The 16,410-nt window shown below is 28.1% G+C and overlaps 3 protein-coding genes across 9 annotated transcripts in view; 2 read left to right on the top strand and 1 right to left on the bottom strand.

Annotated features, from left to right (window-relative positions):
* Positions 1–4,203, top strand: part of LOC112593056 (transcription factor AP-2-epsilon) — a 172,918-nt gene extending 168,715 nt beyond the window's left edge. For all 4 annotated transcript variants that reach the window (XM_025337290.1, XM_025337289.1, XM_025337288.1 and 1 more), the window contains 3 exons: positions 972–1,116; positions 2,102–2,273; positions 3,301–4,203. In XM_025337290.1, the coding sequence (XP_025193075.1) occupies positions 972–1,116; positions 2,102–2,273; positions 3,301–3,453 (470 nt within the window). In that variant the 3' untranslated portion in view covers positions 3,454–4,203. The remainder of the gene's footprint in view (positions 1–971; positions 1,117–2,101; positions 2,274–3,300) is intronic.
* Positions 4,204–5,809: 1,606 nt separating this feature from the next.
* On the bottom strand, positions 5,810–14,463 carry LOC112593060 (tRNA-specific adenosine deaminase 1). 3 transcript variants are annotated; one of them, XM_025337297.1, is made up of 5 exons: positions 14,414–14,463; positions 10,289–10,522; positions 9,187–9,675; positions 8,564–8,862; positions 5,810–6,228 (listed from the first exon to the last, which is right to left on the bottom strand). In XM_025337297.1, exons 2-5 carry the CDS (start codon positions 10,442–10,444, stop codon positions 5,958–5,960), a joined length of 1,215 nt encoding a protein of 404 aa, XP_025193082.1. In that variant the 5' UTR covers positions 10,445–10,522; positions 14,414–14,463; the 3' UTR covers positions 5,810–5,957. The 3 variants fall into 3 exon arrangements, with proteins under 3 accessions (XP_025193082.1, XP_025193081.1, XP_025193084.1); XM_025337296.1 differs by lacking the exon at positions 14,414–14,463 and adding an exon at positions 11,900–12,131; XM_025337299.1 differs by lacking the exon at positions 14,414–14,463 and adding an exon at positions 11,900–12,131 and having other exon boundaries at positions 6,110–6,228; positions 8,568–8,862.
* A 230-nt stretch (positions 14,464–14,693) lies between these two features.
* On the top strand, positions 14,694–16,402 carry LOC112593062 (INO80 complex subunit E). Of its 2 annotated transcripts, XM_025337301.1 has the most exons (5): positions 14,694–14,796; positions 14,876–14,995; positions 15,065–15,246; positions 15,701–15,833; positions 16,104–16,402. In XM_025337301.1, exons 1-5 carry the CDS (start codon positions 14,794–14,796, stop codon positions 16,332–16,334), a joined length of 669 nt encoding a protein of 222 aa, XP_025193086.1. In that variant the 5' UTR covers positions 14,694–14,793; the 3' UTR covers positions 16,335–16,402. The 2 variants fall into 2 exon arrangements, with proteins under 2 accessions (XP_025193086.1, XP_025193087.1); XM_025337302.1 differs by lacking the exon at positions 14,694–14,796 and having other exon boundaries at positions 14,803–14,995.
* Positions 16,403–16,410: the final 8 nt, after the last annotated feature.

Raw genomic sequence — 16,410 nt, forward strand, 5'->3', positions numbered from 1 at the left:
TATTCTCTTACGCGGTTGTATGGTTTGTGTTATCCTATCCCTCTTTTTATTTTTTCCGTAGGGCAAGAAAAGATATAAAATTATTATTATCCACAAAAAAAAAATATTTTTTTCGTAATTACATTTTTTTAATATACAGTAATAATTATGATTTTGTTTTTGACTTTATTGTTCCTTGTGAAATTGGCAATTAAAATAAATAGCAACGAGCGAGTGAAAGCGACTTCTTGGCAAATTGTTTTGGTCCGCGGTGGTATTTTTCTTCTTGGTTAACAAACTACCTACATAACGTGTAATGTATATAATATATTCTTCTGTCTGATATACATATACGTACGTAAAGGTGGCAAGCATACGAAACTCAGATACCTGCTAACATCGATTGGGTTTTGATAAACGATATGCATCAAATTAATCAAATCATTCTATTCTTTAATTCACACGCGTCATTAACGAAAGCATTAATTTTTTATGCAATATAATTGTATAATATTTATACATATGTTTTTTTTCGACGTAAAGCCGCTTTTTTGAAAATGAACTTTATAAACATAGTTTAAGATTTCGGTTAAAAGATGTGCCACCTTAACAATTTAATAATCATCAAGTGCATTTTTACTGCACTACAATAAATATCTCATAGTTAGAACAAAAAAAATTCACATTAAATCACATTTATTTGATTGATATACCCACAAAAATAAATATAAATAAAAATTTAAAAAAATTGTTCATTTGTTTATGTGTAAAAATAGCTAGGTTAACCTTAACGAACCATGAAAATTTTAGTATGTTTCAAAACAGACCACTAAAAACTAATCGATACTTTTATAGTTAATAGTTGGTAACCCATAGCCATGATAATATGGGCTATAGATACTTAATGAATAATACCTATATTATGCAATGTATTATAGTTTTTTAATATATTATTTGATGCTGTTGTTATTTACCTAATTTTAACTTTTCAGGTGAAGCGATACATTTGGCTCGAGACTTTGGGTACGTATGTGAAACAGAATTCCCGGCCCGGCAAGTAGCGGAATACTTAAGTAGACCGCACACGAGTGATCCTACTGAGTCGTATCGAAGAAAAGAACTTATACACGCCACAAAGTGAGTACTTACTTACCATCCATGCCCAATAAATTTAATTTAAAGTAGTATTTATAAACATAATTAATTTTCGCCTATTTTAAATTATCTATAAGTACTAATCCACTGTTCACAATTTCTTAAACATTTAAAATCAAGATTTTAGTTCGTAAAAATTGTATTAGCCCCAAGCCACTAGATTAAATTTTAGGTCCTTATATCAAGTATTTTTAGGAATCCTATATAAAATTTCCAATTGAATATATACATATTTATTTTCTGATTAAAATATCAAAATGATAATATATATATATATACATCGTAAAAAAATTTAATATAAAATAAAATATAAATCAGCATTTTAAAAATAATTATAAATTTATTTCAAGGAGACACTGTACACCAGGTTTTACATCCCCTTCCTTTTTATGAAGGTAATGATTATCCCATACAAGTTTATTCAATCTAATGACAACAATTCAAAAATATGAGAGAACATAGCTCATATACGTCCTTACACAAACAGAAATTCTGAAATAATCGAATTATTACAATAAAAACTGTAGAAACCCTAATCCCTTAAATCATAATATGGCTAAAGGAGCCAAAAATCAATTAAAATTATATTTTCGTTTCTGCAAAATTTAAATTCCCTAAAGTAAGTACTCAAAGTCATTTTCAATTCTCATATTACTGACAATTTATTAAAACACATAATTTGTGAAGATATCAATGGGATTAAGTATATTTTATTCTAAGCTTAAAGATGAATTAAAATTTCAAACTCCAAAAGAAAAGTCTATAAAAAAAAAATCGAACACTGTATAAAATGTAAATAAATTAATATGTATATATTATATATATAAATGTGTGTACGTGTGTTAGTAAAAAAAATTAAATTTATTAAATAATATGTTATTATCATCTATATTATAAATTATAATCATATAAAATAGTTAATATATACACATAATATTAATACAATAAATCTTTTTATTTTTTACAGACAAGTGACCAAAGAGCTGATGGACCTGCTGAACCAAGACCGTTCGCCGCTGTGCAACACCAGGCCGCAGCACATTCTTGACCCAATCATACAGCGTCCACTCACACACTTTTCGCTCATATCGCACGGATTCGGAAGTCCTGCGATAGTCGCTGCCCTCACGGCCATACAGGTAACAGTTATTACATTGAGAGTTTACCGATTGCGCTTAAAATTACTATTTTATATACCAATTGCGCTCAAAACATTTTAAAATACTTAATGAAAAATTATTAGTTAGTTATAATTATATAATAAATTAACACACAAATCGATTGTTTTGCAAGTATAAACACATGATATAATAAAAATAAATAAACATAGTCAATTATTCAAAGTTAAAGTTATATCAGTTACATAATAATTCACATTTAAACTTTTTTAGAATTCAAACTAATACTAAATAACAAGATATAAGTAACGGCTATCATCAATGTGTTATTCTATATAGTATATAGTACCTATATATTGTGCAACAAAACAATATTAGGCTGATAAATATCCAACGATAATGAAAACTTGTTTGCGTCTATCACTCAAATTCATACTTGTACGATCAAATATACGTAATAATAATGTTTCATGAAATTCCCGATACTGTTATTAAGTATATTATAACCAGTCACTTAAACCAGTAATCAATTGATCAATAAATTAATTTTTAAGCATTTTTTATGTAGATTATTTATGTCAATTTTGATGGAATTAAATTGAACAACAATGTTTTCATATTTGAAGATCATGTTTGATCAATTATTATTTACTAACTATTATCATCCATGCTACGTATTATATGTAAAATAACTCAGTAGAAACTAATGAATTGAATTTTGATTTTAATGCATCACCTTATATGCTAAATATGGAAAAAATCAGAGTGAAAAGGCATTTTGTTTATTTTTGTCAATGTTTTTATCCTAACACGAAGGCTCCAACACGAACCCTGTCCCATACGTAAGATTTTTAACCTTCAGTAAATGGTGAATCTTGGCACCCTTGGATACCTATTATTTAAAAGTCCTAGGGTATCTTACAGAAAATAATATCAATTGTACATAATTTTTAATACTTGCAAATTAATAGCATTGAATTTTAAAAATGTTTATACGTATAACACAATTTGGCAGTTTATTCACATATTTTTTTTACTGTTTCCATAGAACTTTCTCTCGGAATCGTTGAAGCACTTGGACAAAGTATATCCATCCGGCAACAACCTTTCATCGCAGCAACAGCAACAACAGCAAAACAACCAGCTGCAGCAACAGGATCAGAAACCCAAAGACTTGGTAGGACTGGAGCTGAAGAAATGAGCCTGGTCGAGGCGGGCGCATCGCGAACCTGCCGGCGGCCCGCAGCAGCATCAGCCGCCACCACCGATTCACACGAGGCTACAGCTGCAACAGTCGTACGGCTGCAACCGCGACGGTCGCTATCAGTGATTTAAAGCGATCGCGCGCACAATATATTAATTACAATATTGTTGTATGCAATATACAACTATCGATCTTTTGCCGCCACCGCGATTTTTAATTTTCCGTATTTTTCTCATTCCGTTCACTATACAAAAGATCCAAAACTGCATTTTGGGATATTTTAAATAACATTAAAAAAAAAAAACTTTTAACTGTTGTATAATATCATTATTATTATTATATAGTTATATAACAATGTGCAGTATAAGTTTTATTAGATTATTATACGCGATATGTACCTGATGGTACTTGTAAATAATACGATAATATATATGATATGATATATATTATATTTTTGTCGGACAATCGGATTTTTTTATTATTATTTTTATTTACATATATAGTTTACGAATTAGGATTTATGCACGCGTACTTGCCGCGTGTTTTTATTTATTTATTTATTCTTGTTTTTAGATTATATTTTTACGTTTTCGAAAGTTGTACAAATCTAGAATGATTTCCCGCCCTTTCATGTGCCATCCGTATTATTACCACGGAACCCTCTCGATTCGTCGATAAGAAAATAATATAAATATCAAAACATATATAATTTATAACTATTGTATATTGTAATTTGTGTCGTTGTCGCAATTTATGTTTTATTTTTAATTAACTTTTTGATTATTGATTATTATTATTATTGTTATTGTTTTGTACGCGATCGTTACACGTCATAAAATATTGTTATTGTGATGTCATTACGAATCAAAATGAAACGTTAATTTAGAAAAAATCAAACTTAGTCCATAGTAGAATTGACTCATCCCACAATATCATTGCCATAATATTATTATTATTTACTCATGATCATTAAGCAATTTTCGTTATTATATTATATGTTTTGCAATTATCATTATGATTCAATGATATTGTTTGTTTATTTGTTTTTAAATTGTGTACATACTAATTTTACCAGAGATGAATAATTTTTTTTCTTTTTTGAATACGTATTGTAAGTACCTAGTAACAGTATTATTAACTGATTGACGCTTTTTCGAAATTATAATTTTAAAACAAGAAAAATCTGATATTTGTATTATACATAAATAAGAAATGTCCCAAATAATATTTAGTATGTATTGATGATGATGAAGTATTAATAATAATGGTTTACATTATATTTAGGTATTATGTGATATTTAGTTTCGATCTGCATATCATTTCAACGATAATAAACAATAATAGTAATAATAATAATAATAATCATAATAATTTTTGTACAGCGAGTTTAATTTTATTCTTATACACGTGTAAGTATTATTATATTATATTATATTATATAAATATATATATATATGTGTGTGTGTGTATATATATATATATATATTTATAACGGGAGTATTATTAATGTACATAATATATTTATAAAAACGAAAAAAACAAAAAACAAATAATTGTATCATATTTATATTGTGTAGTTTTTCATTACAATGCTCAAAAATATTACTATAAATGTTATTAAAAACATCGTGTGTTTATTGCTATATCAATCCTATAATATATTATCATCAACAAGCATTTGTGGCATTAGACCTTTCAACTTTCCCCAATATTAACAGTCCATATCTCGCACGTCCTTTAAAAACAACAAAAAACCTGCCAGATCACATCATGCATGATGTTTACTCAAAATGTTATTCCCTATTAAAATTCTATTTGTTTCCTATCTGTTCAATAAAATCAATTTACAATCATAGCATAAAATATTAAACTATATTTTATCAATAACTTTGAAAGTTTTAATTTTAAATGGCATTATAATATATGAAAGTACAAAGATAAGATACGTAGGCGACGAGGTGTTTTTTGTGTTTATATAATATATTCAACGAAGTTTTTGATTTTTTTTTTTTTATACTTATCAAGTATTACTATAATTTATAAGTATATAAACAGTCTCAACTCTCAGTATAGATATTTGATTCTATGACTTTTATTTATTTTTCATACTTTTTATATTATACTTACATTTTATAAAAAAGTATTGCAAATATTGTTAATTTTTTTTCATGATAAATACGAGTAGTATTTATATTATGTTTATTGAAAATAAAAATAGTCAAGTATAATTTTCTACATCTGATTTTCAAAAAGTAAGTGCACCCCCAAAATTAGTTTCAGCGTACAGTCCTTTCCATATAATGTAGTATATAACATACATATTAGCGACATGCGTATACATTTATATTTATCATCGACTGACTAAATAATTTTACTGTGTAAAATATCAATACATTATATTATACAATATATACATATAAAAATGTCTCGGTTCACTGATCTCACGCCTCACAAGTTGAATTTAATGGAACAAAAAAAATTTTTTGGGGTATTATCACGTGTCACGTAAAGTCCAATAAGGTTTCTGGTTTCACCGTCCAAAATCCCAACCGGCGCCTGACAGCCGCCCAACGATGTTGATACGACGTAGCTCGCAACTTGAACTGTGCGTAAGTGACGTCTCGTCCTGTGGTATCTCCATCATTGACCAACAAATTCCGGCACACGTCGAGCAGCGACTTTTTGCACAACGCCGAAGAACCTGTCGCCTTTCCGTCCACTGCCTTTTTCGTTGCACCTTGTTTGCGACCGTTCACCAACACTTCGTGACGACTGCAATAACACATTATTATAACAAAAATATTATTATAGATTTTGCATAATATAAATATATATATGTTACGGTAAATGATGTTATATCAGAAATTAACGTTATTCGCCGGTTATTAACGTTATTTACCTACGAATGTGGGAATTATCGTTATTTTCTAGTGAATAACGTTAATAACCGTATGATTTGGGAAATTTTGATCTGATTATAAAATAAAAGAGGTTATTGCGGAAGATTTAAAAAAATAACCAAAGAACCAATCATCAAAGAAGACAAAATCGGAAATTAAATCATAGAAATCGCAGAAAAAAATTCGGAACTTGGTACTTAAATATTTTTTAATTATTTAACGATAAATTTCCGAATTTTAAATATAACAAAAATAAAACTAAAATATAAATATTTGAAAATTATTTTAAATATTTTTTTGATGATTGTCAAGAAAATATTTGTATTGTATGTAAAAATTCAAAAAAAAATTTAGAAAAACAAGGAGAGGAAATGATGAAATTTTCTAAAGAAAAGTTTCCTCAGCTTGAAATAGGCTTAACTGTATGTGTATTTATACCAAATGTTGATAGAGCTTGTGGTTCTATGCAAAATATACTATTAGTTGTCACTCAAGTTGAACATGATTTATACAAACTCTGTAAGTTAATTCTTAGTGAAAAAATATACTATTAAAATTAAAATTTGTTTTATTATTTTATAAATACGGAATATAGTTTTCTTAAATATTATTTCACATGCCAAAAATAGCTGTTTGCAAATAAAATCTATTAGACATGGACAATGTGATAAAATTAGCAGATGGTAGACAGTTGACACTGAGGGAAGTAGCTAGTAATAATTCGGTTGCGAGCCCTCGAAGGTACCAGCGTTGTCATTGCAAGACTAGTTGTATTAATAATAAGCATTGTGCTTACCTTGGGGCTGAAAAATTATGTTATATTAAATGTCATGGGAGTAAAACTTGTAAAAATAAATAAAAAATAATAATGCATTTATTCTATTTTTAAAAATATCTGGGTACTTACATAATTTTTCAAATTGTAGTATTTGAGATTCATGCGCTTATCTGATTTATAACATCAATTACCTGTGTATTTGGTCATTAACGTGATTATCCAGTTTATAACGATAATTACCTGTATATTTGGTAAATAACGTTAATAACCGGTGAATAACGTTAATTTCCATTTATCATCATTTACCGTAACATATACATACAATTAATTTAATATTATTGACTAAGTCTAAAGCGTCGATTCAAATTTTGATTTTTGGACATATTTGAGTATATGTTATAATAAACAATGTATTATCTCTCGTATAATATTATAATATAAACAAGTATATTGGCAGGTACTAAGGTTATTTTTTTCTAACTAATAAGGTAGGACACAGTATCTAAGTTTAACATTAAAATGTTAATTTCATACAAAATGCATCATTAAATAATACTTTTTAGTTACGCAGATAATTTTTGCAGGCTTGCATAACTTTAAATATAATAAATCAAAACATGTAGTACTTATATTAAACAAATTAAATTATATGTTTAACGTAGAGATAATAATATTTTGTTTTTAATTGAAACGTTCTATAAATGTATTGGGCAAATATAAAATTTAATAATTTTGTTTAATATATATATATAATTGATAATATGCTTGGAACAACAATGAATAAATTAATTAAGAAGACTACAATTTTGTTTTTGTTTCATCAAATTATTTTGAATTTCAATGTCTTCAGGATTGAAAGAATATTTTTAAAATACAATTAATTAACTAACTTGAAAACTACTCGTTTACATTTTGATTAAATTCGACAACATTTTTAATAAAAACCATTTGCTAAATAATTTAAAATGAAAAAGGATGTTTTAATTTAAAAAAACAGAAGTTTATATCGTTACAGGAAACTCCTTAAATGGTACAGAAACTCAAACATTAAAATATATGGTATTTAAATACATTTAAAAATTTCAAAAATCATATTTTGAATAACTGCTTTATTAAAAGAACAAGGATTGATCTATGCTTATTTAGTCACCCTATGGAGCCGAAAAGTATCAAATGTGTAATTTATATATATAAGCATATAATGCAAATAAATGTTTCATTGATCCATTCTTTTTAACATATTTCTTTTTTTTTTTTTTTGTTATTTAGAGTATAAACAAAAATATACTATAGTACTAAATATACAAATATGAAAAGATTATCATTTATCAGTAAAACTAACGAAAGAATAAAGATAATTTTACAGATCAAAATAAATAGTTATCACTTGTCAATACATATTGATTAAAAAAATATAGTTTTTACTCACCCACCTGACACGCTCATGCCTCCTACCACTCCACTACCGTAATTGTCTTCCCACCAAACCACACTGGACGGACATGGTTTACAGTCAATGGCCACTCGATGTTTGGCGTATTTGAACTCCAAATCAGAACGCGCGAGTCGTAGTGGTGGGATTGACGGCGATCGAGTGTCTTCGTCGTCAAAGCGATTTGCCCGTTCGATGACGGCCCGACGCAAAGCCGATTCAGAGTATGGACAACCGCCACCAATAGTCAGCGATGACAAATACAACGGTTCGACGAACAGTGACAACAAGGCTCCCTAAAAAATTATACACGCTATGTTATTAAAGTACACCAAATTACGAACTTTTACAGTAAAAGTTTTACTGTAAAATATCTTCTGGAGAATGGCAGGTAGGTTTTAATATGCTGCTCAAGCCTTAAGTTATGGCTTTTTTTTAACACTGCTGATAGGTCACCATGTAAACAGGTGTTCAACTTATGTGCAAAAAAATCATTGGACCAGCCCTGCACGGAGCGTTATTTAAACAATCATAGTCGACTTTTAACGTATAGACGTGATTTAAACGGATTGCCATCAACATAATGGATTTTATGCATTTATTAATATAGATACAGTTACCTGTATACCTGATGTGTACCACCTAAGCAATTTGTCACTACACGAGACTGACAACGTTCGGTCTCCACGGCCCGGCTTGGTTCGGACAGCTCCGACCGCGTGATATGCCGCGCCTGGAAGTCGAGGGTCCTGCCTGGTCTCTACGCTCAGACATTTGGCTCCGGTCCTGTGTATATCGTTATTATCATCTTCATTATCGTTGGTTTTGCGTCTTTTGGCTTCCGGTCCAATGCTGTCATTATCCACGGCCAACCGTTTGCCTCCGTCTTTTGGAAATATCGACGCGTCACCGCATGGTGTATGACTGGAGAAGAAATGGAAAGTCACGCCTGGTCGTAACGTCAGAGGACTAGAACAAGCAAAATGATTTTCTGGTCCACAAACATCATCTGCAAGCGCTTCTCCACGTACAAATATTGATGGGCCACCTTTGCGAGCAGATTCGATTTCCTGGATAAAATACCGCAACAGAGCTCTGCGCGCTAAAACCTGAAACCCTCGAAAATATCAAACATGATTGCGTCAGACGTATTTTAATCCAAGCACAGCCAACCTCAATTATACGTATAATATACATAAGTATACCAGATTATCCTTTTATAATAAGCCACTCATTATTTAAAAATCTATTAATTTTTTTTTAAATATTTCTTTTAAATAATTGTAACTTATTTGTTATTGCAAGTTATAAAAAAAACTATGTTATCACTTATCACTATTTTTTGTCGTTAAAATCTCTAAATTTAAGGTTTTTTCTTTTTTTTTTGTACATACCAAAACATACATTTTTAATTTCATATTTCAAAACAGAATATAAATTAAAAAAAAAAAAATGTTGGACAAATTATATATTAAAGTTATCACTCATAAATCATAAATAATTTAAAGTTTTGATTAGCGGAGAAGTGGATCAACATTTCACGAAGTACTACTTTATTACAATTCACTTCATTTATCAACATTTTAATTACCGATAACTCATTAACTATTCATCAGAAATTTGAATTTTATTTATTAAAATATTCCAAATAATATTAAACTTCAGAAAATGAAATTAAAAATGTATGTTATTGTACAAGAAAGTCTTCGTTTGTTGACTTACCTCAGCGTGACTATCATTGACCACGGTTCCTTTACCGCAGAGTTTACCGGCGCCAATGCACTTGGTGCCGGTAGCCAGTGAAACAACTTTCGGCAGACTTGAATCATCTGTTACCTGTACAACGCCGGACAAGAGCGTCCACTGTTTACCTAACATCGGCTTTCCTTTGTCCGGCAACTGATCGAATTTCTCCAGACACAAACCAGCCACCCGGTCAGCGAAGTCTTCGGGTCGCTGTATCAAACAAAAAATATAAATCATAATTATATAGTGTTATATATTAATTGATTTATCAAAAGTATACGGTAGAGATATTAAATAAACTCAAAATATAGTGGTTCTTCTTTTTATAATATTATTAAATATATAAATTAGATCAGTAAATATATAATCTAGGAACAGAAGTTAATAGATAGATGTTATTCCAGATCCGTGTTTATTTTATGTTATCATAAAAATCATTGCCAATTATAGGTAGGTACCTTATATTTCATCATGTATGTACATAAACACACGATATAGGTACGTTATCTGCTGATAAAAGTTAATTCCAATTTATTAAAAAAAATTATAGTGTAATATAGGTACTCTATTCACGTTTAAAAATGATCCAGACCGATTTCTGTACATGGGCATGGTATCGTTCTGTATTTATATCACTAATGATTGATTAAATATTATTATATTAATATTGACATTATAATGTTATAAATGTCAAATTTAGATTGGTTCTAATTTTGTATTTTTAGGCGTTAACTCAATATTATTTGAGTAAATCGAACAATTATTATCAAGCCTAAAAATAATTGAATAGGTATATACCTAACTTGTTTTCTCGTTTTTTTTTTTTTACAATTGTAGATAGTGTCTTGTCTCATGAACACACATAGTCACCAATAGTTAATCACACAACACAATTTGAACAAAATAAACGAACACGTTCTACGATTCGAGTTGAATGATTAATGAAGGTACCTAACATTCAAAATACGTTATAACTTATAATAGTGTTTATTTCATGCGGAGTAAGGAGTTGCACGAAAAGCCAACAAACATTTAATGAATCAATAGAAAATCTGCTAATAGATCCTTAAAACTGATTAAGTGGCCCATGATTGGTCCAATACATTTTTGCAAACCATAATATTTTTTATGAAATCTTGCATAACTTCGTATTAGTTCGTAATAAAAATATGATGGCCACCTCTATTAGCTTTATAATCTTTATCTAGTATCTACCAAGATTTATAGATACTATTATCTATAAACCTTGCTTATCAACAATAAAACACTGATAACACGCTCCCATGGTAACCTGGTAGATGGTAGCACATAAAGAAAATATTTTATTTTTTTAATATCTGTGAGATTAATAGTTTAATACGTTATCACTATCGCAATTATCGCATACGGACATTAGCACATTACGGACTTCGGAAAGAGCCAAAAGGACGCACCAGTGCGCCACTGAAAACGCGAGGCACTTTCAAACTGTAAAACCTTGGGCTTCGGCAGGTTAAATTTTTGTATAATGCATTAGTTCAAAAGCAAACAATTTGTTATCAGAGGGCGCATGTTGCCGTAGTGGCATAACTGTTCGAGTATACGTACCATTACTGCGCCGCTACGGTAGCTAACAGACTGCTGGTAATAAAACACTCGACAATTGATTCGTACGACTTAGATAAAAACCCGAGTGAAGCTTCGCTCAAACATCCTCTAAAGGAACCATGGTTATTGATGTTTATAAGTTATAACGATTATAATAAACTGTCAAAGAAAAATCTGTTGATAACCAACAAGCAAAGCTTACACCACTTCTAACCTAGTGATCGGACGACAATCTTATCACTAGCCGACACGATCCGACGGTCGAAGTAATCCGAAAACTCAAAACATTCCCGCCTGAATTTTTCTCGTTAATGAAACCAGTGAAACCATAGCTATTGGTTAAATGCTTTTTATTTATTCGGATAGTTGGAGGAATAATCGCTATCAAACTAATCTTCGTAAATCTAAGAAAAAAGAAATTATGATTATATTTAGCCTGAATGAAGATCTTCTAAGACCGTGATGTAGTTACTAGATTATGATAAACATAATTTCGGTTATCTATCTGAAAAGTTGAAAATTCTAATTTCTAAGTCATTGTAATTTTTTGACAATCAATGAGGGGAGATATTAAATATTTAACATTTTATTAAATTAGATAAGTTGTAAGCATTATAATATAAATAAGAACAAAAATTACCTACTTAATCAAAAACTTATAAATATATAATACTTTGGTATTTATAAATTTATTGAAATATATTTATTTAATTCCTAGGTTTTTGATAAGTGATAATATATTGTTTTGAGCAAAAAATTACCAGTTCACCTTAAATAAGAAATAAATTATAAGATATCTAGTAAGTAGTAACTCACAATTTTTTAGAATCATCGGGATATTTGTACTAAGTTACAATATTATCAGTAAGGAAGTTTTTACCAGAAGTATTTGATACTAAAAATACAAATACATTCATCTGAAGTAGGTAACCTAAATAAATTAATACTTTTTTATGAGATCATACTTCTTTTATTTATAATCCTTAATAATATTGACTTACCAACTAATGAAGATGTAATAAACTGAATTAAAACTAAAATAAACAACAGCACCAATAAATTATAAAATTGCTCATATTTAATAGTGCAAATTGTATATAATTACTGAAAAACATATCTTCTTAAAATAAGGATTAGAACAATACTTGTTATTAAAATTAAAATATATAGGTACAAATGTATTTATTATACTTCTTCCTATTGAAGAAATAAGACTATTCTGTATTCATCAAAACTATTAATCATTTCTTAAAAATTTGTTTTTGAATCATATATCTAATGTGGTATATGATTAAACTCATTAACATACAAGTCTTGTGAATTTTTTCATTAAATTTGAATTTGTGGTCCAATTATTTTTAGAAATTATTGAATAATACATATCTTTTTTCGTATAAAGAAGAACGCTTACTATCATATTTTTAATAATATTTATTATTTAAATGCTAATTTTTATAAAAATAATTAAGTAATATTTATTTTAATATTTAAAATTTTTCTGCATTAGTTGTTTTAAGTTTCAGCAAACATAAAGATTGGAATTAAATTATTTTGGGTTTTAATGATTATCTCAATCAATGAATTTATATTATAAATTCACATTCAGAATTGTTCTATTGGCTTTAATATATTAGAATATTATGACTTCACAGTTCATTTATATCAATATTGATAGCTATTTCTTTAATTCTAATGGAGAGATTTTCAGTAAATCAAATTTGAAAAAAATTATTGAACAATATTAACTAAATATTCTAGATGAAGCTGTTATGTTATATGATGAGACCTTTCCACTTAGCACGTTATGAAACCACTTATTTACGTATCAGCCAAAAATGTAAAACTTATTTAGATATTTAATTGGCTTTTTATAATGATCATTTAGACTGGATTATTTTTATAAAACTTATCTTAAATTATTTATTTTATTTTTAGTTTGCATAAGTAACCATAATTTTAATTTTCTATTTTCTTGATCAATTTAAAATTGTGTCATGATTAACTATATTTATGCTAAAAAGAATTTTAATTGTCCAACTGATTTTGAATACTAAACCCTAATACTTTTTCTTCATTTATCACCAGTGTTAGATACCTCACTTCATGGCTGAGTTTATTTTAAGGGCTTTAGATTGATGGCTGATGCCATTAATTTTTAACTTTATAAAGTGATAAATTATTTAGAATATAGATTAATAGTAAAAAAAAAGAAAGTATTTTAAGGAATTATCCTTATCTATATATTTATATAGCCATGGACTTAGTGTTAGTTTTATCTTTATATGTGACTCGATTTAATGAAACATGTGAGCCATGAGATACCTATATGGTTAAAATATTTTCTATTTTAAATGTATCTTCACCACCATGAAAAATAGTACTGACTCTTGATGGCTTACAGTGATAGTCACTCATAGAAAGAAAATAGAAGACCCGTTGCTGCATTAAAGCCCAAATAAAAGAATATTTATTATAACATAAAACACTGATCTCGTATAAACTAGTGATACTTACCAATTTGTTAGTTAATAGAGTGATGAAAAATTAAAAATTATAAGCAATAACAATAAGTACACAATTATGGGTATTCTGATAATATTAATTATGTCAAAAGTTTATTATATTAAAATATTTAATATATTTATTTTTAAACATATTATATTATAGCTACTCAACCGTTAATCTCTGATTGGCTGGTTCAAATTTGCCGCGGTTTTTATATTATAATTGATAACGTGATACTGCATTGTTCACGGACTATGGTTTCATCACATTCTGTGATTCTATCATAGACCTTAAACTATTGACTATTGTATTTCATGTTGCTTATTATTATCTGTTGATAGCACTATATACATACAGATAATAATTTGTTTATTATTATTGTTTTAAAAATGGTAAAATTGTATACATTTTTTTTTATTTAACATTTTTAATATTAACCGTTGTATTAACATTATTTTTGTTGTTATGTAGTGTTCAGAGAGCCCAAAAATGGTTGCCAACGAAGAAACGTTTGATGAAAATAGTTTGGCCGAGTCCAATCACAAGGAACAATATAAAGAAATGAAAAGAAAATTGAGACTTCTGGTATATGTAAGTACCTTAATGTAACTTGATATTATCGTTAACAAATTTATTTGTTTGGTTTTTGTTGTTTTCAAGGAAAACGAAATCTTTCAACAGACCCTGAAAACAACCCAACGGAAACTTCTAAAAGCGTCACGAGATAAAAATGTTCTACTAGATAGACTGATACAGTATGAAATGGTAGAACTCAGCAGTAGTGATGATGAATTAACTGAGTCATCAGATGAAGGCGATTCTATCAAACCAGAACCTAAAAAGTAACTAATCCATATCTCTGTACAAAAGACTATAAAATAATGTTTGATGTTTAAAGCACAAACTATAATATATAATATATATCTTAATTTGTGACCTTAAGTCATTAGTCGTTGTTATAGTTATGACCAGACTAAAATTTAACCTATTAATTTCTTATAATTTTAGTTTCCAAGTAATATGAGTTACACGAAAATCTATTATTGTTAAATCAATATTTAGTGATTTATTAATTTATAATTATAACTTATAATTATAACTATAATTTTCACTCTTATTTAAGTTTTAAAAAATTTTAATTTTAGTAACATTGATTTATTACATTATTTTATTTTGGTACGGTATACATTAGTAATTCTTTATATTAAGTTGTTTAGTTGAAGTTTAATACATTTTCAGTGGATAAATATGTTATAAAATGAAAAACAACGTCATTAATGTTCACATGTATTGTAGACGAAAAGAAGCACCAGCAAACAACTCTTCAAGTGGAATCAGTAAACAATCTATTAGTCCCCAAAGGACTACTCCAACTCCAGCCAAAAAACGAAAACCTTCTACTCCAAAAGTTTCAAAGTTGGCACCAGTGGTATATCATTCTTTTCATTAGTAATAAAACATGTTATTCAGAAATATGGGAACATATTTGAATTTGATGTCATTAACATTTTGACGTACCCTCAATTTTCATATTTTTCTTCAATTCTTTCAAAATACTGTTGTATCTGTAGTACGATATATATTTTGAATTTAACTTTTCTTTATACATTTCATCAAATTGATTAATTCAAACCCTTTTTATTTTATGAATATTTATTGTAAAAATTGTGAATAAATAAAATAATAATTTGTTTACCAGTCACTTCAATCAAACGAATCTCATTCTAACAGTGTACTGTCAACAACTGAAAGTAGCAAAACAATGGCTGAAACTAAAACAGGAACCAATTTCAATCAACACGGTTTATCAACAGACATGTTTAATGATACTTTTTCAGGAAAAAGTGAATCAAACAGCATGTATGACATGGAAACATCACCTAACAACATTGCAGAGGACATGATCAATGTCGATAGTATAGGAAAATAATTTACTCAACAATTTCATTTTATTTGAACTTATAATTTTATTGTTAAATATTGTACATTACATTTGTAACAACATG

Source organism: Melanaphis sacchari, unplaced genomic scaffold (genome assembly GCF_002803265.2).
Source record: "Melanaphis sacchari strain LSU unplaced genomic scaffold, SCAv2.0 Contig1_pilon_pilon, whole genome shotgun sequence".
Lineage (NCBI taxonomy): Eukaryota > Metazoa > Arthropoda > Insecta > Hemiptera > Aphididae > Melanaphis > Melanaphis sacchari.

Bases quoted from the DNA above. Each gene is read 5' to 3' on its own strand.
- LOC112593062 (XM_025337301.1), top strand. The intron at 15,247-15,700 runs GTAACTAATCCA...CATGTATTGTAG, and splicing joins ATCAAACCAGAACCTAAAAA to ACGAAAAGAAGCACCAGCAA. The intron at 15,834-16,103 runs GTATATCATTCT...TTTGTTTACCAG, and splicing joins TTTCAAAGTTGGCACCAGTG to TCACTTCAATCAAACGAATC.
- LOC112593060 (XM_025337296.1), bottom strand. The intron at 9,676-10,288 runs GTAAGTCAACAA...CGAGGGTTTCAG, and splicing joins TCAATGATAGTCACGCTGAG to GTTTTAGCGCGCAGAGCTCT. The intron at 8,863-9,186 runs GTAACTGTATCT...ATAATTTTTTAG, and splicing joins GGTACACATCAGGTATACAG to GGAGCCTTGTTGTCACTGTT.